Raw genomic sequence first — 27,064 nt, 5'->3', positions numbered from 1 at the left:
AAGCAGATTGAGACTATCCCATTAAGAATAGCCTGTTCATGTTCTCAACAGGCACTTAATTCTTAGGCTGTGTTAAAGAGGGTATACGGAACATGGAGAAATACTTGCCTTCTCTGTCTTCATGGTCAGAAAACATGTAAAGTAATATATGTAATCCTTGGTACCAGCCATTAGTTGGGTCACTGATAGAACTATCTCATATCCAGAGAAGAGTAAACAGAACTAATAAGGATTTGAAAACATTATAATTATGTTTTCATATATATATATATAAACAATATAACAGAAATAATTAAAGGAACTGAGAATGATTTACCATGAAAAAGAAAATGGGTGCAATATAGTTTTTCAAATATTTGAAAGGCTGTTTTGTGGAACAGGCTTTACTTAGGCTGTTTAGTTCTGGAGGGAGAAACTGGGAAGGTAGAGAAAGGCAGAATCTGTCTCCATAACATTTCTAAATGCCAGAGGTTGAGATGGTTGGATGGCATCACCAACTCAATGAACATGACCTTGGGCAAACTCAGGGAGATAGTTAGGGACAGGGAGGTCTGGCATGCTGCAGTCCACGGGGTTGCAAAGAGTCAGACACGACTTAGCAACTGAACAACAGCAACAGCATTTCTAAAACTTATGCTGTAAAAATACGAAAGCAGTAGCTTCCTAGGAAACGCAGTGCATGCAGTAGATGGTCAATAAACATATCTTGAATGATTGTTAAATAAAAGCATAAAGAATTGAGCCAGATGCTTCAAAGATATCTTGTAATAAGTTGTGGTCATTGGCGTTCTTCCAAAACATAGTTTCTATATGTTAGAAAGAATATAAACCAGGGTGTGGGAGTTGGAAGAGAGTATGCATGATGTGGAAATGATTACTAAACTAATCATGGAAAGAAGGCCAAGTGGAAAGAGACTAGGGCAAGGCACAGGGAGAGCCAGCTCTGGGCCTGTCAGTTTACCAACAGAAATGTGACCTGGACCTAAAACTCGCTGGAATCACTTTTCATCTGCAAAGTTAGGACATTGGTACCAATACCACTGTCCTGGACCTGTAGGTTTCAAAAGTCTCAGGTGTTGAATGAAGTATCCAAATGGTGTAATGAATAACCTAAAGAAATGAATTTTGACTTACTTAAGTAAAAATACAAATAGATATGCTCGTGATAATACATTTAGGGAATTTTGCAAACATAGATAAGGGATGATACCAAGAAGGTAGATAAAGGAGCCACTACCAGAAAAAAAAGAGACCCTTCCAGAAGGTCATTAAATTTAAACCTACAATATATACTGAACTCTACCTGGGCAATGGAAGCAAATATCAGGGAGAGTAAATGCATCAACTAAATAAAATGCATTATTCCAATATATGATTATGTTGACTACACCTTCATTACAGCTGTTGGTTTAATTGTCAATATTTCCATTCAAGTCAGATTCTAAGAATGATTCTCTATCCTACTGGTCCCCGCTCCTCATGTGTGTGTTGGAGCTGCTGTGCATTACCTCGCCACAGACCATAAGAGCCAACTGTGTGCATCTCTCCCAAAACTGCACTCAGTAATGTCTATCTGGGAGCTTGAAATTGGCCGTGGATGTATTTACACAGAAAAGTCGGCACACACTACAAATTAGGGCTTTCTATTTATTTGGAGATCCAGTTGCTAAAGATTTCCTGACGTATCACTGCCCACTCACTCCCTACTTCCAAGAAATAGGATCCCTAAACAGTTACTTCTTTTTCACTTTGATCTCAAAATATAGGACTTGATTATATAAATAGGACTTGATTATAAAAATTTCTATTATTTCCTCTTGATCACGGTAACATGGGACCTCAGCAGAAGAAAGGACTATGGCTAGAACTGGAAGAATCATCTTAGGATAAACTAAACTGTTGCACCTGTATTCATTGTGTGGCATTGCTGGACATACAATGTGATGAGGTTCCAAAAATGTTTGGTTGTCAAACGTGGCAAGAACTCTGAAAGGTTGAAAATCACTGAATCACTCATTTGCTGATATCCTGCCCGTGGCCCCACTACACGAAGAATAAAATTGACCTCCTTATAGTGACCTTCATAATGGAATACAGCTTGGCTCCTGTTTATGGTCAGCCTCATTTTGCCCTAGCACCCACTCACTCTCCCACTCGCTTTCCCTCCCCTGGCTTCCCTAACCTTTTCTCACTTCTTCTTATTCACCACACTTGTTCTCACCCCAGCGTTCTCATACCACTCTTCACCCTGCATGGGACACTGATTTCCGGCTTCTACTACCCTCTCTTCTCCTCCTCCTCCCTTCCCTCCCCGGCTCGCACCCCCCCTTCCTTCCTTATTTCTCTCTTTCTCTCTCTCCGTTTCTATCTTTGTCTCTTTCTCTCCTCTACCTCATTTTTTTTTCATCCCTATCATGGTTTACTCTTACTTCGGCAGAAAGCTCTTCTCTGACCACACTCCACCAGATGGGACACTTCCCCTGCAGTTACTGTATACCTCATTACCCTATCTATTTTCTTCTTACCCTTGTTCCTATCAGAAAATATGTATATGCATTTTTTTCCTTTCCTTATGTCTTCTCATGCTGACTATAATACTGAAGACAGCAGAGATTTTCTATCTCTTATTCACTGATGAACGTTTTGTTCCCTTTCACAGAGCAGTTGTGACTGCAGGGAACATGGGAGGGGAGAAAATTTCACATCTTGGCTTTGATTTAAGGGGATTAAGTTACTGAAATGCATAGAACTAAGGCCGCCTCGCTCATTAAGAAGTTCCTCTTCCCCTGGCCTGTAGTGACAGCATGAAATGAAAGCTCTGCTGTAGAGTTCAACCTTGCCAGAATCTGCAAACACACAGCTTTGTTTTCAGACATGAGCTATTTGCTGGAGTTTAGCCATGGACATATGAAAAGTTAGAACTTTGCAAAATATTCATACTTGAGCTTTAACAACAAGGACAGAAGATGTATCCAAAGCATCTGATTTGTAGCCAACTCTATTTTGTGATGTTTAATGTGTAATCTTTGATGCTAGTCTGTGTACCTTACGTTTCAGGCTGAACGTTGTAATAGGTGATAAACAAGGAAGCCTCCATGAATGAAAGGGAAATGCAATAAGTTTATTTCTCTAAACAAATATCTTAGACCAAGGCTGCTTGATTTTATTCTTTTGGCAGGTCATTTAAAATAATTCGATGCTCAGCCCATAGCCTTGAAAAAGTTTTTAAAGCACAATCTCAGCATCCAGTTAATACAAATTGTTTCTAAGTCTACTGTTGATAGGTAGGATAGCTTCAGGGTATACTGTTTTATCCAACGTTAACTGAGTAGCTGGAAAAATATCAAGACATATTTTCTAACACTCCGGGAAATGTTATTTCACTGGCTCCTATTGATTTCATTAATATTTTTATTCCTGTAAAGTGTTGCATATACAGTGTAAAACTTGACTCTGTGTCTGCCTGGTGGTAAAACCTCATCTTTATGCTTGAGGATGTTATGACTGGTGAATGAAAGACAATCACACAAAAGCGTACGTGAACATAGAGATATGCAAAGAACGTTACCTTGCCAAACACAAGTTTGGTTTAAATGAGAAGGAAATTATATAAGCAAAGAATCTTCTATTCAGGCAGTTTCTCCCATTTTCTGTATTATTTAGAAGAGAATTAATTTTTTTTAATATTTCTGGGACTCTATTTTAAAGTATAAGCAGGGTTTTACTATAAATAACATTTTAAAAATATATAACAAAGTTCTGTAGCATTGAGGAATATGATATAGTGTAACGTTCAGGTCTGTTTGCAAATATCCTGGCCCTTCTTAAGCACAATGAAACTTTATGATCACAAAAGTTCTGTAATTCTCTGTCAGAGCCTTATTAAATGTTTTAGGCAACACAGATGATGGCAGGAAACGGAAGAAATAATTACACTATAGTACTCTGAGGGAATTAACATAACTCAGAAAAATTCTTAATGTATTCTCAAAATTAATGACTTTATGGAAGTAGGACTCAGTCTTTCAGTTTGACATTAAACTTTCAACCAAGCACAGGTTCAGCTTACCCAAATAATTTCTTAATGGTAGCTGAACTAATGATTTTTTGACCAACTTCATCTAATAAACCAATTATTTGACTTGTGAAAAATAGTTTTTGTTAATATTAACAGTCTACTTTACCTGTTTGAAGTACAGAGACCCCTATGGCATTAGATGACTCCATGCAATTACCCTAGTCCTTGTTCTTTGGGGTCTGCCCTAATGGTGATTAGGGAATTAAGGGTGATTAAAAGAAAAAGTCCAAAAACAAAATCAAAGATCTGATTCAAGCAGTCACCTCATTCACGCCACTACTCATCCATCCCCTTAGCAAAACCTCCCAACCACTCCCTTGTACCCACTCTTCCGGCTTTCATCACAGTAGAGTTTGCCTTTGAGGTCACTGCTGATGGCCCTTTCAAAGCTGATTTCACCCAGGTAAATATCTTAGACAGATGAGAACATGGCAACATGAGTCACAAATGACGATTTACCTGAAAAGGGCTGGTCCTGAGTCCATGACACCTCTCAGTAGATCTTGCTTCTAAGGAAACTTACAGTGCTTTCATGTTTTGTTTTGTTTTTATTTCATTAACCCTTGTTCTCGGAGAAGGCAATGGCATCCCACTCCAGTACTCTTGCCTGGAAAATCCCATGGATGGAGGAGCCTGGTAGGCTGCAGTCCATGGGGTCGCTAAGAGTCGCACACGACTGAGCGACTTCACTTTCACTTTTCACTTTCATGCATTGGAGAAGGAAATGGCAACCCACTCCAGTGTTCTTGCCTGGAGAATCCCAGGGACGGGGGAGCCTGGTGGGCTGCCGTCTATGGGGTCGCACAGAGTCGGACACGACTGAAGTGACTTAGTAGCAGCAGCAGCAACCCTTGTTCTGCCCAACCCTGATACTTTGCACTTTACAGAACATTTTAAAGTTTCCTAATACTAATGACTTGAACACACAAGAATAGTAAACAGTCATGTGCAAATAACTCTGTATGGTCAGTGAGAAACTTAACTATTTTTATAAGAAAAAGTATTTCCATAAATAATATGTTTATGTTATAGAGAATTCAAAGAAGTAACCACAATTCATGTGATTGTAGAGGATTTTTTTTTCCAAAAGTGTGTGAAAGAAGGTTGAAAGTGATATTGGCTTATTAAGCACTATAATATTGTAAAGCAATTAGCCTCCAATTAAATAAATTTATATTAAAAGAAAAATAAAATTAAAAAAAAAAAATGAATATTGGCAATAACATAGCTTGAAAAAGCAGTAAGTAAGTGGCCTCATGCAAAAAACAAAACAAAGAAAAATTTCTGCCTTGTTTGATTCTTTTCCTGTTTTTTTTACTATACTCAGAAATAGTCATCCAAAAATATTATCTTGTGTACATCCTTAAATGTCTAACCTGAAAACAATTATTAGTATGTTATAAATGATTTGTGTGTATAACTGATTTGACAAAAGAAAATATACAACTTTTCCCAAGAATAATTAATCTGAAAATAATAAATGTATCAGTATCATTGATGTTAAGCCTCTTTTTCATTGTGCCTTGCTCTAGAAAATATGTATTTAATATTCCTGTAAAAATGCCTTCTTGGCAGGAGGGCGGTATCTTCCCAGTGAAGAGTCCGCTGATGGTACAGAATAGAACGTTCCTGCCCCTTAAATACAAGATTGCGTATTACTGTGCCCTTTGTGTCCCATTGAAGAACAGGGAACTTTTTATTCTTTCCAAGAAATGGCCTTTCAGATTCAGTAACGGCATGTTCTGTTCCTCAGGAAATAAGAGAAGATCGGGATAGGGCACGACTAGACTCGATGGTGCTGCTGATCATGAAACTGGACCAGCTCGATCAGGACATTGAGAATGCCCTCAGCTCCAGCTCCTCTCCGTCCAGCACACCAACCAGCCTGCGGCGGCAAGTCCCTGTGAGCTTCCCACCTCCCGCTTCCCACGTGTGAATGTGTCCCTGCACCTACAGAGGCCCTCTTGAGAATGAAACATCTTGGATGGCCCAATCTACCCCCTTGCGACCCTTAGTGTTCCATAAAGATCACTCAAATCATTCTAGGTTTCACACAGAGTCCATAAGAGATGTGTGTGATTCAAAAGAAAATGGTTATTATTAGACAGGAAAGAGGGTCACTTTGGGAAGTTACTTTGTTTCCTAGTGATCAAATTCTCTTCATTGCTGTTGTTTCCCTCATTGTCAGTCTTCTCTGATATGCTGTAAACACCATTAGCGATGCTCTGTTTATCTTGTTTGGTATTTTATTTCCAGTATCCCACAAGTTTACACTGGATATAGAATATGGTTAATAAATATCTGTGGATGAATGGATGAATGATTGGATGGATGGATGAGTGGGTGGATGAGTGGGCAAGTAGATGGGTGGATGGGTAGGCACATGGATGGATGGAGGAATGAATGCTGATTGAACTAACTCAGCAGATTACAAGAAAGAATTTACCTGAAATCAACTTGAGAACACTCTAAAATTCACTCAGTGAAACATAATGAATAGGACAGAGATGAAAACTATATTGTACTGTGCATTAATTTCATATAAGATAGACTCTCTTTTGAGAGTCTAACACCCAAGATAAAATTTAGAAGACACAGATGCCAAAATGTCTATACACTTCACATATTTAATATTATGTTCATATTAAATAGCTTAGTTTTTGTATATCTAGCAAACGTGATGGTAGAATTTACTTATAATTAAGCCATGGACCCCTTTTGAGAACCTACCAAAATAGAACTATTCTGTATCAAATTATTTTGTATAGTTCTACTCTTGATTATTAAGTTATTCAAGACTTATTCTGACTGTGGTACAGAATATTTCACAGAAAATAAGCAAGTTAAGTTAGTAGCTAACCTTAGGATATATGAATGCATTATATAGTGTGCATTACGTATGCTAACACATTCCTTCCTTATAACATTGTTCAGAGTAAAAAGAATAGAAAAGTTAGTAATTGTATGTACAAGAGCCACGTCATTCAACCACTATCCCATACTTCTTTTCATAGCTGACTATTATGGGAATCTGATACCTTGAGTAAAAAACAATTTTAATTTAAAAATGAAAAATATGTGACATTAAATACTTCAGTCTAGACTTAGAAAGCCAGTAGAAATGACATTTTTCTTCTTGTTTATAACCTTCTGGATAATTTTTCCTTATCCTTCAGGATTCATCTCAGTTGTTTTCTTTACAGTGAAGTCTTCCCTAAATCTCCGTATGTCTTCCCAGACAGAATCACTTACTCCTCTCCTGGTACCATAGTGTCTCACACATACTTCAGTAGGACAGGCATCCACGTGAAGGAAACACAACCAAAGTGGCCTCCTGAAGACCAACAAGAAGGGTGTTTTACCCTTGTTTACAGGTGAAAGGTGTAGAGAAGCTTCATGCTCATTTTCACCATTTCACTTTGTGCTCATTTTCATTTTCAATAAATGTAAAGCCCTGTTTTCAATAGGAGAGGCTTCTCAGTACTTTTTTGCCATTAATGTACATGTGGGATACATTTTCTCTTTTAAAGTTTTCTATTATGAATTGCTAATCTCTCCCTATCTCTTTAATGGTTCTTCTTTTCCTTCTATATTAACCTTTCCTCAGTACTAGGTATTTAGGGGGAAAAAGCACAGCACAGATTTCTGCTAAATAAAACTCCACATTATTGTCTCCAGCTCAGAGAGCAGAACAGCCCTTACCTGCTACATGTGGTTCTTCATTGAAAGGTAAAGACAATACAAAACAAGAGCTAAGGTGGGCGATGATTAGGATTTGCCTACATCTGTTTCTTCTCCCTCCATTTCAAGTGTAAACTGGATTTTATATCACATGCACTGTCTCATGGACCATCACCATCCTCGCTGAGCAGTGGTTGATTCTGTAAATAAAAATGTGTTTCTGAGTTTTTAGTTGAGCAGATAATTGAAAAAAGCCCAATAATACAATAGAAACATAAACTTTAGAGTCTGCAGGCTTGGGTTCACATGCCAGCTCTGCAACTGAATGTCTGAGAAGATAAGAAAAGTATTTAATTTCTCAACTTCAAGTTCACGTAAAAGCAGGAGAGATTGTTTCCTACTTAATGGCTTGTTGGGAGGAGTTAATGAAAGAAAATATGTAAATGCACCAAAAGACCTGATACAGACTACATATTTGGTATTTGTTAATTTATTTTCCTTCTCCCATGTCTTCACTCACACCAGAGACTGGGCAAAAGATGAATAAGACATAGCCTGAATCCCTCAAAATTTCTTTTTGGTCTCTGTGTTTTTCTAAGTCATCCCTTTTTCTTTATTTCTGTTCCTTGGTGTTTAAAGCTAATTTTAACATTCTCTCATCATCAAAAATTTTTCCACATGCGATTTCCATTCCATTTGATAATTGTGCCATGGAATAAGTGGGTTGTAACAGATGATTATGATCTTGACTGTCCATCAAGGAGCTCTGTCCCAGATTCAGAGGAGAAGCCTCCTCTGACACACCCTCATACTCCACTGTGAATCTACAGTTTAGGACGGAGGGGAAGACATACAATGAAACAGTGACCTCAGTTTGAAATTATTTATAAGAAAAGATTAGAGTGAGTTCTACGTATAATGTGCTGTGTGCTTAGTCACTCAGTCGTGTCCGACTCTTTGCAACCCTGTGGACTGTAGCCTGCCAGGCTCCTCTGTCCATGGGGATTCTCCAGGCAAGAATCCTGGAGTGGGTTGCCATACCCTCCTCTAGGAGATCTTCCCAACCCAGGGATCAAACCCAGGTCTTCCACACTGCAGGCAGATTCTCTATAATAAAGGGAGTGGTAAAAAATAATATGAGCTGGGGTCTTAAAGAATGGCTTTAAAAATAAAATAAGGGTATTTTTATTGGAGTATAGTTTCTGCTGTACAACAAAGTGAATCAGCTATATGTACACTTGTATATCTCCCTCTTGGACCTCCCTCCCAAACGCCATCCCAGCCCTCCTCATTTAGGTGACCACAAAGCACCAAGCTGAGGTCCTATGCTACACGGCAGCTTCCCCCGGCTCTCTCACTTATGAATGGTAGTGTATATATGTCAACCCCAGTCTCCCAGTTCATCCCACCCACCTCCCCACCATGTCCGCACATCTGCTCCGTGTCTGTGTCTTTCTTCCTGCCCTGCAAATAGGTTCATAAGGGTAGAGCTAACATTTATGAAGGCTGCCTTGATAGAGCTGGACAAGTGAGGGTCGGACAGATCTGAGTTTTAATGTCAGTCCGCCACAGACTGTGAATTTAGTCAGGTTACTTGCTTTAAGCTTTGGCTTCATCATCCATCAGGTGATAATAATATCTTCCAAAGAGTTTGTGAACATGGAACAGTACAGTATTATCTATAAATGGTAAAAGCACAATGAGTGATAGATTTTTAAAATATTTATTATTTTACCTGAGAATTATTATATTGTTAGAAAGGTGCAAGGTTACCCTCTTATTTACCTAATTAATTCATAAACAGGAAGGAAAAGTAATGCAAATGGTTTTTGATAAACATAAATGTCAAATAGAAATGGCTTAAAAACTACCTGCTACTTAAGATTATGCATTTGATATTTATAAATTACTTATGATTATCCATTTAATGTTGATTCAATATGAAATTTTAATACATTATTTTTCTCTTATGGTAAAATGTAAAATGTCTTTTCCATGCAAAAAAAAAAGAATATGTAGCCCTTAATCTGAAATCACTCAGGAATGAGAAATTTGGTTAGGGTTATATACACACACACATACTTAAAGACTGTTGTATTCTGTTTCACATTTATTATTCTTTTGTATGTATTTTATACACCTTCTTTGTTTTCCACTTTTTAAATTTCTATTTGGAGCTTTATTGAGATATAGTTGACGTATAACAACATTTAAGGTGTATGATGTAATGATTTGTTACGGTTTTTAATTGCAAAATAATAACCAAATAAGGTTAGTTAACACATCCATCAACTAGTGTAATTACAATTGTGTGCCTGTGTGTATGTATGTGGTGAGAACACTTAATATCTAATCTCTTAGAAACTTTCAAGTATATAATAGAGTGATGTTAATACTGTCACGAAAGTGAAGATTAGATCCCCAGAACTTAAACATTTTATAACTGGAAACTTGTACCCTCTGACCAGCATGTCCGCATTTTCCCCATCTCCCCGCCCCTGGCAACCACCCCTCTACCTTGTTTTTCTTTTGCCCTATTTTAGATTTCACATATAAGTGAGATTTATACAGTATTTGTGTCTCTTATTTCATTTCACGTAATGCTTTTTAGGTCCTTCCATGTTGTCAGAGGAGAAGGCAGTGGCACCCCACTCCAGTACTCCTGCCTGGAAAATCCCATGGACGGAGGAGCCTGGTAGGCTACAGTCCATGGGGTCACTAAGAGTCGGACATGACTGAGCGACTTCACTTTCAATTTTCACTTTCATGCATTGGAGAAGGAAATGGCAACCCACTCCAGTGTTCTTGCCTGGAGAATCCCAGGGTCGGGGGAGCCTGGTGGGCTCCCGTCTATGGGGTCGCACAGAGTCGGACACGACTGAAGCGACTTAGCAGCAGCAGCAGCAATGTTGTCAGAAGAGGCAGAATTTCCTTCTTTTCTGTAGATAAACAATATTCCATTGTGTGTGTGTATGTGTGTGTATTTGTATATGTATATCTCACATGTTCTGTATCCATTTATCCATCAATAGACACTTTGGTTGTTTCCATGTCTTGGCTTTTGTGAATAATATAACAACAGAAGGATGCAGATGTGTCTTCAAGACAGTGATTTCATTTCCTTTGGATGTATACCCAAACATGGAATTGCTGGATTATATGTAGTTCTATTTTTAACTTTTTGAGGAACCTCCATACTGTTTTCCATAGTAACTATATTCATTATATTCCCACCAACAGTGTACTAGAATTCCCTTTTTTTCCACGTTCTCATCAACGCTCATTATCTCTTGTCTTTTTTATGATACCCATTCTGACAGGTGTGAGGTAATATCTCACCGTGGTTTTAATTTGCATTTCCCTGATAATTAGTGACGTTGAGCATCATTTCGTGTACCTGTTGCCTATTTGTATGTCTTTGGAAAAATGTCTACTCAGGCACTCTGCTCATTTTTCAGTCAGATTTGTTTTTTGCTAGTAAGTTGTATAAGTTCCTTATATATTTTGTATGTTAACCCCTTATCCAGTATTAGGTTTGAGATATTTCCTCCTAGTCCTATAGGCTACATCTTCCCTCTGTTGTTTCCTTTGCTGTACAGAAGCCCTATAGTTAGATACAGTCCCATCTGTTTACTTTTGCTTCTATTGCTTGTGCTTTTGGTGTCATACCCAAGAAAATTGTTGCCAAGACCAATGTCAAGAAGCATTTTCTCTATGCTTTCTTATAGGAGTTTTACAGTTTCAGATCTTACATTTACATCTTTAATTCACTTGAAGTTAAATTTTGTGAAGGGGTCCGATTTAATTTATTTGCATGTGGATATCTGATTTTCCCGACATCACTTATTGAAAAGACTGCTTTCGCCATTGAGTATTCTTCACCGCACTGCCGAATGTCAGTTGACTGTACGTGCCTGCTTTTATTTCTAGGCTCTCTGTGCTCTTCCACTGATCTCTGTGTCTGTTTCCCTGCCAGTACCATACTGTTTTGATTACTATAGTACTAAAATTTGAAATAGGAGAATGTGATGCCTCCAACTTTGTTATTATTTTTGAAGATTGCTTTGGCTATCCACAGTGTTTTGTGGTTCCATCCAAATTGTAGGCTTTATTTTTTCCTTTTCTATGAAAAATGTCATTGGCATTCTGACAGGGATTGCACTGAATCTATACATCACTTTGGGTAGCATGGTATTTTTCACAGTTTTATTTTTTCCAATTCAGGAGCATGAGATGGCTTTCCAGTCATTTGTGTCTTCTTCAGTTTCTTTCATCAATGTCTTATAGTTCCTAATGTAGAGATGCTGTGCCTCCTTGAAAGTGCAAATTGCTCAGTTGTGTCTGACTCTTTGCGAACCCATGGACTATACAGTCCATGGAATTCTTTAGGCCAGGATACTGGAATGGGTAGCCTTCCCTTCTCCAGGGGATCTTCCCAACCCAGGGATTGAACCCAGGTCTCCCACATTGCAGGCAGATTCTTTACCAGCTGAGCCACAAGGGAAGCTCTTGGTTAAATATTAATGTTTGTCAGTCTAGTTATTCTTTCATAAAACAATATTTATGAGCATATTCTAAGTGCCAGGTACTACTATAAGCCTGGTGAATGTATCAGTGAACAAGACAGGTGAAACCCCTACTCTGGTGATACGTAGATTCCCAATAAAGGGAGACATAAAAGGATTAGATATAGAAATGAATGAAAGGTGGGTAGATGATACATACATAGGTAAAGATGGTCAATGGATAAAATTGATGAAAGGTAAATAAACAAGGTGATAAGATTGTAAAACAGAGAATAATATGCTATGGAGGTTGAAGGGGAGAAACTATTTGAGCCTGGAATGTCAAAGGATGCTTCTCTGAAGAAGTGATATTCAAAATGAGAGCTGAGTGACAAGGGCCGGCAAAGGGAAATACTTGGGCAAGGGATTAGAAAGGGCATAGTTGCTATAGGAACCACCTTGGTGTGCTAGAAGGACTGACAAACAGCAAGTATAACAGAAGCAAACAGAAACAAGAGAATGGTGGAACATGAGACCAGAGAGTCGGGGTACAGGGCAGATGATATGTAAGCATGTGGGCCATGGTACAGCTGAGGTGTAGCAAGAGTAGACACAAAGGTATTTAAATCATAATTTTCTCGGGATAAAATTATAAAGTGATGTATGCCTTCACTTCCCGCCCACCCACCATCCTTTGCATTCTCCTCATCCTTGCCTTTCCTTGTGTTCTCAGGCCACTGTATAACATGCAGATAGCATTTAGTAAATTAAAGGCGCAACCTTTGGAGCGATTACTGAGTAACTGCGTTCATTGAACCAGCATGTCTTATCCACATATTGTGCACTAGTTGCTCAGAAAACATAATGATATTAATAATAACATTATTTACAGTAATGCCTAGCATTTAATGAAATTGAATATGTGCTTGTTGCATAAAATTTGCATTATCTGGCTTAATCTTCATAAGCCTCTATGAGTGCCTGCAATTATTATACTCATTTTCAAATGAGGGAATTGAATTACATATGACAAAGTGTAATTCTGCCCTTAAATAGCTTTCATTTAAAATGAAAAATGTTCATTAGATAGACATACCCTTGAGCTAAATGATTCCAGGCCATGATGGTAGGTGTCACCATGGAGATTTAATGGGAACATAGAAGAGAGTGAGGTGAGAAGAAATGAAAACTATCTTTTCATTTGACACCCATAACTCCATTGCATGAGAAATGTGAAGTGAGTTACTCAGGGTCACACAATGAGCCAGGGTTGTCTGTGGGCTTATATTAATATCTACCGACTTATTGCAGTGTCCTAGCTAGCTACCTGGAGAAGGCAATGGCACCCCACTCCAGTACTCTTGCCTGGAAAATCCCATGGACGGAGGAGCCTGGTAGGCTGCAGACCATGGGGTTGTGAAGAGTCGGACACGACAAAGCGACTTCACTTTCACTTTTCCCTTTCATTCATTGGAGAAGGAAATGGCAACCCACTCCAGTGTTTTTGCCTGGAGAATCCCAGGGACGGGGGAGCCTGGTGGGCCGCCGTCTATGGGGTCGCACAGAGTCAGACACGACTGAAGCGATTTAGCAGCAGCAGCAGCTAGCTACCACTACTGCCCTTTCCAATGCACAGTTGGCTGTTAAGTTACTAAAGGAGTGTATTACCTCTTTTCAGTATTTGCATTCTAAAGTGAGACCCTCTAAAGAGTACGATCATTAATACAAAATAGTGCATGGTTATGTGTGACAGGCCAGTGTTGGTTGTCATAACTATGTGGTGTGTCTGTGTGTGTTGGGAGGAGGAGGAGGTGAAAATGTGTGGGAGGCAGGGAGAAAGGCATGTAGAGAGTGTGGATATATCTTCCATATCAATTAATTTTTTAATAGGATCTGGAATCAGGACCTGAGAGTGGAACAGATACCACTTCGATAAATCAGACACAAGTAAATTTGTCTTCTAACACTGAGTCCACTGACCCACAGTCCTCCACCCCAGTGGCCAATTCTGGAACCAAACCCAAGTCTATGGTAAGTTATATAGGATAACAGTTTCAGCATGAAGTGTTGATGATCATCATGTAAGAGTTGATATCTCATCTATTCAATTTAGAAGAAATACTCTTGGATTCTTAGTTGTAGTGACTTGAAATGTTTAACTATAACCCAACAAATGTTATTTTTTTTGTTTTATAGATGATTATACAGGTACTTTCCTAAAATGGGTCGTTGTTCTAAAATTATGCAAAATATGGTATTAAATTTTGTTGCTGGATACTCAGAACTTTAAAGAAATAAGAATGAAAACCTTCACATGATTTTCCCTGTATTATTATTTTGACTACAAGGCTTGCTGCTGCTGCTGCTATGTCACTTCAGTTGTGTCCGACTCTGTGCGACCCCAAAGACGGAAGCCCACCAGGCTCCCCTGTCCTGGGGATTCTCCAGGCAAGAATACTGGAGTGGGTTACTATTTCCTTCTCCAATGCATGAAAGTGAAAAGTGAAAGTGAAGTCGCTCAGTCGTATCCGACTCTTAGCTACCCCATGAACTGCAGCCTACCAGGCTCCTCCGTCCATGGGATTTTCCAGGCAAGAGTACTGGAGTGGGGTGCCATTGCCTTCTCCGGACTACAAGGCTTACCAATGGGAAAATTAATGGATGAATGGATGGATGGATAGATAGTACATAAACAGATAGATGGATAGATTAAAGGGTAGAGATAGGTATATAATTTCACACATATGATAAGTTTTGTGTGGGTATGTCAAGTGCTTGGTAAAATCCTTGGCACAGAAAAAAAAACTGAAAAAGTGTAAGCTACTGTCATTATTATGATGTTTAGTGGACTTTGCAATGCTACAAAAACAAATGAAAAGAAGAATCACCACATATAGAAGTATACTATGGTAAATTGTGAATAAAAGACATTTTCCTTTAAGTAAAAAAGTTGAACTGCAACAGGAAAGCAGTATTTGACTCTAAAGGTAACATTTATGGAGGAAGTAATTACTACTTCAAATATCTAAAGTCCCAGTGCTCCAAAATAACCTTTCCTAGTTTAGTGAAAATCATAGTGTCGTATTATTTTTTTTTAAATGTCCATGTTAGCTTAACACAGAGAAATGAGTTTGGATTGCTCTTTTTGCCTGCCTTTAAAATAAAAGGCAAATCCGAAATAAAACTCAAAAGAGAATACTTGAATTTAAAACATAGTAGATATGTTCCGTTGCAAGAATGTCTAGATTACTTTTGATGGAATAAATATTGAACACCTATGATGTGCCATGTGTTATGCTAGATGAAACAGACTTAGAGAGCAATGAAAATATATTCTCTGTCTTTAACTATCGCACAGTCTAGCAAAAGAGGAAGGCATGTAAGCAGTGAAATGCAATGACATGCTACACGTTAGTGCTTGTATTTATTGGAAATGGGAAGAACCAATGACATACTACCCAGTGCTATTTTATGGTTCATTGAAAAAATAGGGTCCAATATGCATGCCACTGGGCAGACTGCAGTGACATGGGTCTCTCCTTTCCACAATGAACAGAGAAAGTTGAAATGCAGAATTCAAATAGAAGCCAAACAATCTGATTTTACCACATTCTTATTAAGGAAAAAGATCAACACCTCTTGAGAGTTTTAGCTTGAAGATTTGGGAAACGTTGGAGCATTGGCTTTCTGAACACTGGAAACAGGTGTGGGGCTGATATATGAGAAAGAAATAGAAAAGGAGGTGAATTCCTTTTTTATGGTATTTATGCTTACATCAGTTTTTAAAGCACCTTTTAATGACCTTTAGAGTGTTCTTTTTACTATAACATTTATTCTGTGTTCATCTTTTACTTTAGAATAATCACTGTTGGTATCTGCTATTTCTCCCTTGAAATGTAAATTTTTTAGTGTGTGGTCACCTTATAATTTGTAAAAATTGCTGCCACTCTGTATACAGTTCCTTAGTCTTTCTTCAGTACTCCGGTGTTTATAGATGTGGCCATTATGTTTCTATTGAGATGTGTACGTGTTTTTATGGTAACCATCTTCAGTAAGCTTTCAGAATAAGAAACATAAAGCCATCGGTTTTCCTAGGACTTTAGTCAAATTCTCCAGCTGGCCATGAGAGGTACCCAGAGTGGGAGAGAAACACTCTACTGTCGAAGGCAACTGACTTTTAGGAAATTCCTTAAAGAAAAAGAACAATTAAAAAAGTACCTTGAAAAACAAGCTTTTGTGTTAGCATAAGGGCCACTTTAATGTGCACATGTGTTTATTTTTTGCTGGTTTTGGTGTTACTATTATTTTGAGTATTCCTTTTTAGTAAAGTTAGATAAGAAGTCTTTTGCAATGGATCAGTTTTATGTTTTCAGTTATCCCTAGGTTAAAATATTAGAATGAAGAATTTTACCTATTTTATGAGGTATTAAATACGTACTTCCCCTCAATTTGGAGCTTAGGGAATAATGACAGACTGGCTACTTTGTGAAAAATGGAAAGAACTGTAGAATCCTACAGAGTAGTTGTTTTCACTGTGAACTAAAATTTCAACTTTAATATTAAGTAGAAACATTAAATTCAAAGAACACCTACTTCAAATATCCACGTAAAATTAACTAAATTTCTGTTCTGTGTACTTCTCTCATATTTTTACAGAATGCTTACTTTCATTTCAGAATGATTTAATGTTACATTTGATTTGCTGTTATGAATCTATTTATAATGGTGACTAACTACCACAAATATTTGGCTTTCCTTTTGTGTGTAAGGTCTCTGGATTTCTAAGTGCCAATGTTTCAATAAGATTTCTACTTTTATATTTATTATTAGAAGGGGACCAATGAGTAATCTTCAGATTTTTCATAAATACCATGTATATATCAAGCTGAAAACTGAGCATTCAAGTAGATTTCTGAGATGTATTTGACACACAAAAAGTAAAAAGCTAGAAGGTAAGATATCTACTACCAAAAAACACATTATTAAAAACAAGGTCTGGTGCTTTATTTCAAAAATCTCATCCATCTCTCTTTTTTGTTTTTACCAGGTGTAAATGTTTATTTCAGTCCCTACTTTACACACAATGCACAACAAGTAACTAAAAAGTACGTGACTCACAAATAGGTATAAAATGCGATTTACAGTAAAAAGAGGGAACACCCAACTGAAACAGGCACTGAGGTGGTCCCAGATGCAACAATGATCAGAGAAAAGAATCTCATCCATTTCTTACTTAACTTCTTTGTTTTGATCCTCTGAGGCAGTCTTGTAATGCCTCTCACACTAGACACTTAGGCAAACAACCCGTGTGTAGTCATACCATCTTCATATAGTGCTTTCATCCACTGCAGAACAGTGTTCTGACATCCTGTGACCAGGATAATCGGTTGCTTGAGTTGTTCGTGCATGAAATAGTATAGGGTTTTTATATGAAAGATTTTAAAGCTGGGCACCAAAACCCCAGAAATATTGTTGTGGTGGTTGTTTTACTTAAAGCTACTAATCAGTATAGGTGGTCATTAAATCGCTGTTAATCACGATTAACCTATCTTTCAATTCATTAATTCTTTAGTCAGCTTTGTCTAACCTGCTGTTTAATCCACACTGAGCTCTTTTTTTTTCAGTACTAAAATTTCTGTTCGATTCTTCTTTTTTTTAACATTGAGACAGTGTACCAAACAATTCACCATGCGCTTCTTGGGCATGTGTATACCTTCTTTAGAGAAATGTCTATGCAAGCCTTTTGCCTTTTTAAAGACTAGGTTTTTTCTCTATTACTGAATTGTAAAAGTTTTTTATATATTCTGAATACATGAAGAAAGAGGCCAAGCCTGAGATAAGAAAAAGCACAGATTTTATTTGTAAAATAAGTACTGCTGGAACAAGGAGGGTGTTCTGCGCTATACAATAATATTAGCTTCATAGAAAAACAACCCCCGTCGTTGCCATGTGATAGAATTCCAACAACCACAGAACTGAGAACCTCAATCATCTGGGGCATTTGGGAACCCCAGCTAGACAGCTTTGAGTGTATCTTCAACTATCAAAAGGAATGTTGGAGGATATTGGCTTTCATATTAGAGTATATTGAACACTGGAATCACAAAATAACCTTCCTTTGAAGACATCAAAAACAGCAGGAATTATTAACCTTCATTACTATAATTGCCGCAGGGTGAAAATAGACAGATATATCTTTTTCCAGCTCAGTGTGGCAACAATAGCTCTACTTCCACAGACCAAATACATCCCTAATCTTTTCATCATTACTACCAAAGTAGCCCGCAATGCAGGAGACCTGCCCGCAATGCGGGAGACCTGGGTTCCACCCCGGGTTGGGAAGATCCCCTGGAGAAGGGAAAGGCTACCCACTCATTCTGGTCTGGAGAATTCCATGGGCTTTATATAGTCCATGGGGTCACAAAGAGTCGGACACAACTGAGTGACTTTCACCAAAGTAGCAATGAGATAGATAAGGGTGGAGACACAGCTCATGGAGGAGGTGGAAGCTGAGGGTAGATAGAATGCCACCCAGCCAGGAACTGCCAACTCCTCCCAAGAATGGTTCAGAGTAAGTCCTACCTAAATGCTACTGGAGGGTGACCGCAATAAAGCTTCAAGAGCATGTCCTGACTGCAAGTTCATGGTCATTTCTAGGTGACTTTGAAAAAGAAGGAATTCCAGTGCCACAGTCAACCTGATATTTTAGCCGCTTTCACCAACAGTTTCAAAGTCTGTGTGATCATTGTAACCTATCCTTGAAGAAAAACAAAAAACTCTCAATATGTCTCTGAAACACAACTGTGAGGCACTTATATAAATCTATTTTTCTCCTCTCTGGCATAATAGAAGCAAACAGTAATCTGGGAGTCTTACATTCACTTGTCAATAGCACTGTCCTCCCGAAAAAGCATAAGTGTTTTGAAGTGGAGGTAAAAAGAAGGGTGATGACTTTGTATATGAATTTTGACTTGATGTTATTTTTAATGAATGCTATTAACATTTAAGTCATTTAAAAACAAGATCTTATTTTTTCCTTTTTTCATCCAATATGATACGGTCTAATCTGCTATTGTGGTCATTTGTCCTAATTATATAGCATATTAAGGAAATTAAAACTTATTCAAGAAAGAAAAGAAAAACCATCAGAGATTCCCCATAAAGCTTCCAATGTAAACCGCACTTATACAAATTGTAATCACACCTCTCATACATATAATTATTAAGCTAAAGGCATTATGCACGTGACATATTATTAATATATGGTAGGCAGTAAAACTGAAGAACAGCCTGTAGATTCAGGAGTTCAAATCACATCCTTTTCAAGGATCATTTAAGACGCGATTCATATGCAAAATTTTAGGTCTCTATTTTGTTTTCCCAAGATATTATTCTGTATTTTTGCTTAAGTGATTATCAGATTTTTTAACAAAGCTAGTAGTTTTGTCTAATGCTGTCCATTATTTAAAACAAAGGGATGAAACATTAACTTTTTTTTGCAAACAGGAACTGCAAATACTCCTTTTTACTGATTTCTTAGAGGGAAAATACATAAAATTACTAGAATTTAAATATTGTTTCATAATGTCATTTATGGTAAGTAAGGAAAATAGCATAGTAAAAGAAAAAATAACCACACAGAATTTGTAAAGAGAGTTTAGTCCAATTCTTCTAAAACATCAAAACATTTGAATTAGTAAACTTTACCACTTTGTGAAGAAAAATGTAATGGTCTTAGAAAAATGCCTTTGATTGTAATGCTTTCGAATGTGACAATTTAATTTTGACCTAGCTAAGCAATAACATTAAAGTATGTGGATTTTTTAAGTATTTTTCTTTGTTCACTAAGATCCTCATTGTTTATGAGAGAGAAAAATAAGGCAAATTTTATAGCGTTTTTAAGGAAAAATGAGCCACAAGAGAGCTGAGGAAAACATTTTTCTAAAAAGGAAATCATTCTGTGATTATTACAATGAGATATTTCTTAACACAGGATTCCATTCACATTTCTGGATTTTGAAATTATAAATAAATATTAATTCATTAAGCTTGGCTCTGAAAAATAGAAACATTTTTCATAACCATTTACTTTTCTACTTAAAATTATTCACAGTTCTCTCATTTCTTGTGCTTGAAGTTACTGACATCTGTTTCCATTCCAAATGCACATTAATTCCTGATAGTATTGTTTGGGATGGGCTGTTTGATCTCCACAATAACCTCCTCACGTAAGATTTTTCACTTTGAATCTAGGAGTTTCATTGTGCCAAGAATAAGTGTAACTTGCATCCAGATACACTAATCCTTCATACTAAAGTCTGAGCACACAGTAGTTATGTTTTTTTTTTTTTAATTGGAAAATGTGTTTTTCTGTCTTGTTCATATTTCATTTATAATAACCTGGTTAATTAGACATCTGGAGCAGAATTCCTACAACTAGAAGAAAGATGGGGAAAATGAAACATATAAATGAGGACAAGAAATGGTAAAAAAAAAAAAAAAAAAATTCTGCAACCTAGGATTTGGTCATATGAATAGTACTTTTGTATGTTATCATCATTACAATAAGAAAAATTTAGTTTTTCCATGTGCTGATGTTACTTCTCGAATCCAGCTCATATTTTCATCCAAGAGAAATAACAACTTCCAGTTATTTCTGGGCAATGTAAAATGGCAAGCCAACAGCATGCCACATCACAGCAACCAAGAATATAATTCATAGCACTGAGCAGTAATAATAACCCGTAAGCCTTTTTCACAGCGCTTTCTTCATTTCAAACTGAGTTGTCCCCAAGTTCTAATTACATATTCAGTGTTTCCATTCTTTTTGTAATTCCATACTTTGATTTTTGATTGATAATTAATGCTGCCCCTGATGTTTGATGGCCTCCTCAATGCTCACTTCAACAGAGTCAGTTGAAATGGTTAACTGGATTTTCCATGTGACTATTCAGTAGCTTTTACACTAAATTTACACAGAGGGTTTTCTTGACTATAGTTTTGAGCTATCTACCACAAACCAGATTTCTAAATGAAAAAGTAAAAACAGCCACAGAGCATTTTGCGTATTCTGAATATCACCCATCTAAACAGTTGGAATCATGTAACAAAAATATGAAAATAAGGGAGTTGTTCATTCTTCATGGGGTTCTAAGACACAATCACTTGAAAGCTACCAGTGTTCTTGATACTCTGGTTAGTTAATGAGCATTTTGTATGTTACTTTCTTATTTTTGAATGCAATGAATAGTTCATATTCTGTACTTTATTGCTGCCACTCTTACTTTTTAGTGACTCTATTCTTTCCACTGTGACGACTTGGTGTAAGGGAGGCAACTTCTGGATTATTAAACACCTTCGAAAGAAAATCAGTGGACACTCATGAAAACGGGGCTTCCCAAGTGGCACTAATGGTAAAGAACCCGCCTGCCAGTGCAGGAGATGTAAGAGACAGGGTTCGATCCCTAAGTTGGGAAGACCCCCTGGAGGAGGGCATGGCAACCCACTCCAGTATTCTTGCCTGGAGAATCCCATGGACAGAGGAGCCTAGTGGGCAACAGTCCATGGGGTCACACAGAGTCGGACAGGATTGAAGTGACTCAGCAGCAGCAGCAGCTCATGAAAACAACTCCAGTTACTTCCTTTTTACCGTAGATTGCTTTGTCCATTTTATTTTGCTGTGGTCTGTTGACTCGTTTTGAAGGCACTACCTTTATATAAACACTATGATACCAAATGGGCATTACCAAACTAGTCATACTGTGAAATGCAGAGAATCATACAAACAAAGAAATAATAATAATAAATCAGTGCTATTCAGATGGCGCTCTGGGCACCCCTGAAACTGCCTTCCTCCATCTGTCTCAGCCAGACTTACTTTCATCCGTCTTATATATAAGCCTTCCAAAATGTTGGAGAATTTTTTTTTGGGTCCAGATAGCCTCTGATATCTGTCTACTTTATATCCAAGAGCATCCTGGTAAAGCTGAACTTTAACCCAGAACTTCTCTGCTGCTCGGGCAACACTTTCAGTCACAAAGTTTCATCATCACTGAGTCCTGAGCTCTGGGTGCCAATCAAAAACAAAAAGGCAGGAGAGAGCAGGCCCTGGATCAGAGCAACTCACCTTAGCCTGGGTCTGGAATTCTGCTGGTTCAGATCATTAAATTCTCTATTTCAGACACTGAACTGTAGGTAGATAGTTTTACTTTTTAAAAAACTGTCTATTGGGGAGTTAAGTCAGAATTTTAAATAACTGTTATGAGATAAAAACATTTAGAACTCAGAACTAGTAGAATTTCTATGTAAATGTGTTTCCTAAGCAAATTTAAATTTTACGTTTTGAATTTTGTGAATATATCAAAATTGTGCAATCATTTCCCTACTGATAGCACATTTGTAGTTTTTTTCTGTATTAAATACAATATTATATAACACTATAAAGAATAGTTCTACATATATTTTTGTCTGCATTCTAATATTCTCTTATGTAGTTACATAGACTAAAAAAGGGCTCACATATTTATTAAAGAGTAATTTTCTATTTCTCCTAATATTGAACTTTTAAAATATTTATTAGATATTTGAACATCTTAATCAGAATGTAAAAAAATTTACTAGCCATGTGTAATATATCTAAATGATGTATTCATGTCTTATGAAATTATTCTACATTTTGTTAAACAAAAGCCTTTCTAATTTATAATGTAGCTGAACTTGAATTCTATTAATGTTGTAAACATTAACGTTACAAATCTTAATTCTTTTTTTCCCCAAAAAAACCCCATAAGAACTCACTATGGACTTGTGCTATGTGGTGGGATAGAATAGGCTGGGTTAGGCTCCTGGGGACCTCATGTTATACTTGACACATCGCCCTCTCCATGTCTGAAGGGTCCCATTGAGGTTCCTCTAACCAGCCTTGAAATGAGAACAGGCTCCCTACTAACCTTTCCTTGTAGGGAAAAATGTGGAAGAGGACTCACAGAACCCAAATCCCTCTCCAAAATCACTTTTCCCCAAATGTTCTGATTCTTCATCCTATTAGATCCTTTGGGGATTACAGGAGATTGAGAGTTCTCTAATGCATTCTCCTCCAAATCTTTTTATAAGATCTACATTTTTTTTCCCCTGTATCACAACTCACTTTGATATTGAATCTTTCACCTTAGGGTTTAAGTCAGAACTTCAGTTTTAACATCCTATCACACAGATCTGTGTCTGATGAGCTGTGATGATGGCTGCCAGGGCAGCACGTTTCTTCTCTACTGCTGTCTGAAAGGTAAGAACACTGAGCAAGATAAAACCACAGATTCAAGGTTATGGTGGTACTTTTTTGTTGTTCTCTGAAACTGTATTCAGATAAGACTAAAGACCGGTAGGCACACACCCAAATGGGGTGAATACCGCTTTTCAGTTCCTTGATTGGCCCAGCTAAAGGCAGAACTCATAGCCCCTAAAGGAGGGTAAAATATTTAAAAAATAGGTTTTCCTTAAAAACATCAAGTCAGAAAACATACTAATCAGATGGCACATTAAAATACTCCAACATGGTTTGTCTGTTGACAGACAATTGAGCTGTTGTTGTTGTTTGTTGTTCAGTCACTAAATTGTATCCAACTCTTTACAACCCCATGGACTGCAGCACACCGGGCCTCCTTGTCCTTCACTATCTCCCGGAGTTTGCTCAAACAGATGTCCGTTGAGTCAGTGATACCAGTTGAGCTGTAGATTAACAAATTTGAACACAATTTTAAAAATGAATGATGCCAAAGGTTTAAAATAAATAACTGTATTCTTGCAGAGAGGTAAAATGTAAGTGTTTAGCTGTTTGCCTAGACTTTTACTTTTTTCTACTTTGGGGGTCTACATAGCATAATTTTTTTTGTCTGTTGGAGGGCTTGATTTCTTCTTCAGCTCCAACAAGTACTGAAGAAACATCCTTCTGCATGAGTCCATTTCTTGGGAATTGTTATGGCAACGAGGTCTAATGCAGTGACAAGGGATGAACCCTGCCTGGCAGAGCTACTGGACATATAGTTTGTGGCTGAACTCTAGAAGCGCAAGTAGCTTCTTGGCATAAAGAAGGATGGGTTTCAGCAATAAGTACACTTACTGGGTCTCAAATGGTCAGATCAAGCATGGATGGAGGGAATTAGGTCAGTCTAACTTAGTGGAGGGACTTACCTGGTAGCTCAGCTGGTAAAGAATCTGCCTGCAGTGCAGGAGACCTGGGTTCAATCCATGCATTGGAAAGATCCCCTTGCGGAGGGCATGGCAACTCACTCCAGTATTCTTGCCTGGAGAATCCTGTGGACAGAGCAGCCTGGCAGGCTACAGTCCATGGGGTCACAAAGAGTCGGACACAACTGAGTGACTAAGCATAGCACAGCACAACTTAATGGAGTAAATGGATATATTCTGACTTACAAACTGCCTGGGTGGCAGGAATTGACCCCAAGGATACCTGCTTATATTCAGACTCATGCTGAAGGACTATTTTTCTTAAGTGTTTGAAGCAATAGGATACTAAATGTAATTTTTTTCTTACCAAATACCTGAAAACTTTAATTAATAATATTACTATCAAGCCAGAAATTAATTTTATGGCAAAAACTATATGATTCCATTTAAAAGCAAAAGACATAAAATTTAAATCATTTCTATTTTTTATTAGTTACCATCGTATATTTATTATTTTCCACAATTATCCTAGTGTATTTCTGAGTTACACAGAATAAACAACATTACTCATTAACTGGTTTGAAGAATACTGTCATTGCGGATGATCCATAATTCTATTTGCTGTACAAATTGGAAGAGACATTAAAAGGACATGGAGTATATGCTCCCCTGTGTATCTTTTCAGTTCAGTTCAGTTCAAGCTGTTAGTTAAGTTAAGCACATAGGAAAATTCTGTTACTCTTTCAGGCTGATGTAGGACTTTTTCTTTTTAAAGATTTGTAAATAAAATTATATATAGATATATAAAGAGATATATAATTCTCTATGGAAGAATATTTTCATGTTTTTTAAATTATGTTTCTATATAATGCATTTTGTAGTACACAAGAACTTTCCTCCACTCCAAACAGATATTTTAGAGAAAATTCTAATGCAGTTAATATCTTTCTGGGACATAAATTTGAGTACCATATATATTATTTTAGAATATTATTTTTACTCCAAGAGCAAATGAATACACTACTGACTTAAAATTCGATCTAGATATAATTATTGGATCTTTGAAAGGACTTTCTTCTTTAATGAGAAAATAGTACAGGTAGGCTCTTACGCGGAGAAGGCAATGGCACCCCACTCCAGTACTCTTGCCTGGAAAATTCCATGGACGGAGGAGCCTGGTAGGCTTCAGTCCATGGGGTCGCTAGAGTCGGACATGACTGAGTGACTTCACTTTCACTTTTCACTTTCGTGCATTGGAGAAGGAAATGGCAACCCACTCCAGTGTTCTTGCCTGGAGAATCCCAGGGACAGGGGAGCCCGGTGGGCTGCCATCTATGGGGTCGCACAGAGTCGGACACGACTGAAGCGACTTAGCAGCAGCAGCAGCAGGCTCTTATGAGTACTCAAGTTACTATTCTTGGGATTAGGAGATATTATACCTTGAAACAAATAAATTATACAAAAAGTTAACACATTGAAATAGTCATTCTTAAACCCTTGAACAGCATGATGATTGCTATATCTTGCCTTTTGTTTTCCTGTTTGCTTTCTTGTTTTCTTTTTTCCTTTCAGAATGCTGCCATCTTCTGGTCAAATTTTGTATCACTTCATACACAAAATAGGAGACCCACACTATGAGGCAATTTAGTTATGTAAATTCACCTTTTATCATTAGGAGTCACTTATTTAAGATTTGTACTTCCAACGCTCTAAAACCAGAGAACTTTAAGTGACTTTTCAGGAACTTTAAGAATTCACCGAGGATATTTGAGGACTTGCAGTGCTATCCAGAAGTGTATGTTGCACAATAAATGCCGAAAGTACAGATAAGACCAAGTATCTTGAGGGAATATTTGTTGTATTTCTGTAAGGATCTATGGCTTAACTGAGCAATTTTGATATATATTTTGTATTTCCTTTCTACAAATTTTTAGTGGTTCCCTTGATAATTATTTTATAGTGTTTTATAAACACCATTAATAAATGTCCTCTTCACAACAGAGAATTCTTGTGACAGACATGCCTTCTTGTCATAGAATTGTTCGTATTTTTAACTTCTTTTAGAATGATTCATTAAGTGATATGTAATATAAAGGGCTAGATTTGATACACATATGATTACTTCCTACTTCTACTAGTTTTTATTCCTTCTCATTGCTTCCTTGAACAAAAAGTGGAGTTCTTACATGTACCAATATCTCTATCATAGGCACTGAAAATGAAAAGCATGCAATTTAGTGGGTTCTTTTGAGCCAAGCCCTAAAAATCTTCACTGTACCACACTAGATAACCAACTTATCCACCAAAAACATCTTCATCTACCAAGACCAAAAGCTGAAAAGTCACAGTGCAAGAGTTTAGAACAACTGAAAGACTCATTAGCTACTTTTTTTTTTTGTCACGGATGGTTTCTACCAGATTTTCACTTTTTTCTCCCATGTTATTTATAATCTTCTGACACATATAATCCACCCTGAATAGCCATGAAATCAGCCACAGCAATCAATATTTAACAGGTGGAGAATCTTGACACAGTGAGACCCACTGACTTGAGTCACATGACAAGAAGTAGGATTAAATATTGGCTGAAAAGACCAGTCTTGTCTTACTTCTCGTC

The 27,064-nt window shown here is 37.3% G+C and overlaps 1 protein-coding gene across 4 annotated transcripts in view; it reads left to right on the top strand.

The window, feature by feature from the left end:
* Positions 1–27,064, top strand: part of DLC1 (DLC1 Rho GTPase activating protein) — a 443,006-nt gene that overhangs the window by 124,328 nt on the left and 291,614 nt on the right. For 3 of the 4 annotated variants that reach the window (XR_011462861.1, XM_070364153.1, XM_070364152.1), the window contains exons 3-5: positions 5,832–5,981; positions 10,371–10,454; positions 14,155–14,295. Coding sequence is in view for 3 of the 4 variants with exons in the window: in XM_070364153.1 (XP_070220254.1) it covers positions 5,832–5,981; positions 10,371–10,454; positions 14,155–14,295 (375 nt within the window). In the remaining variant the exon portion in view is untranslated. The remainder of the gene's footprint in view (positions 1–5,831; positions 5,982–10,370; positions 10,455–14,154; positions 14,296–27,064) is intronic. The other variant, XM_005890951.3, reaches the window with a different exon arrangement.

Source organism: Bos mutus, chromosome 27 (assembly GCF_027580195.1).
Source record: "Bos mutus isolate GX-2022 chromosome 27, NWIPB_WYAK_1.1, whole genome shotgun sequence".
NCBI lineage: Eukaryota > Metazoa > Chordata > Mammalia > Artiodactyla > Bovidae > Bos > Bos mutus.
The sequence above is the reverse complement of the archived record's forward strand: the minus strand, read 5'-3'. Positions and strand labels throughout refer to the sequence as shown.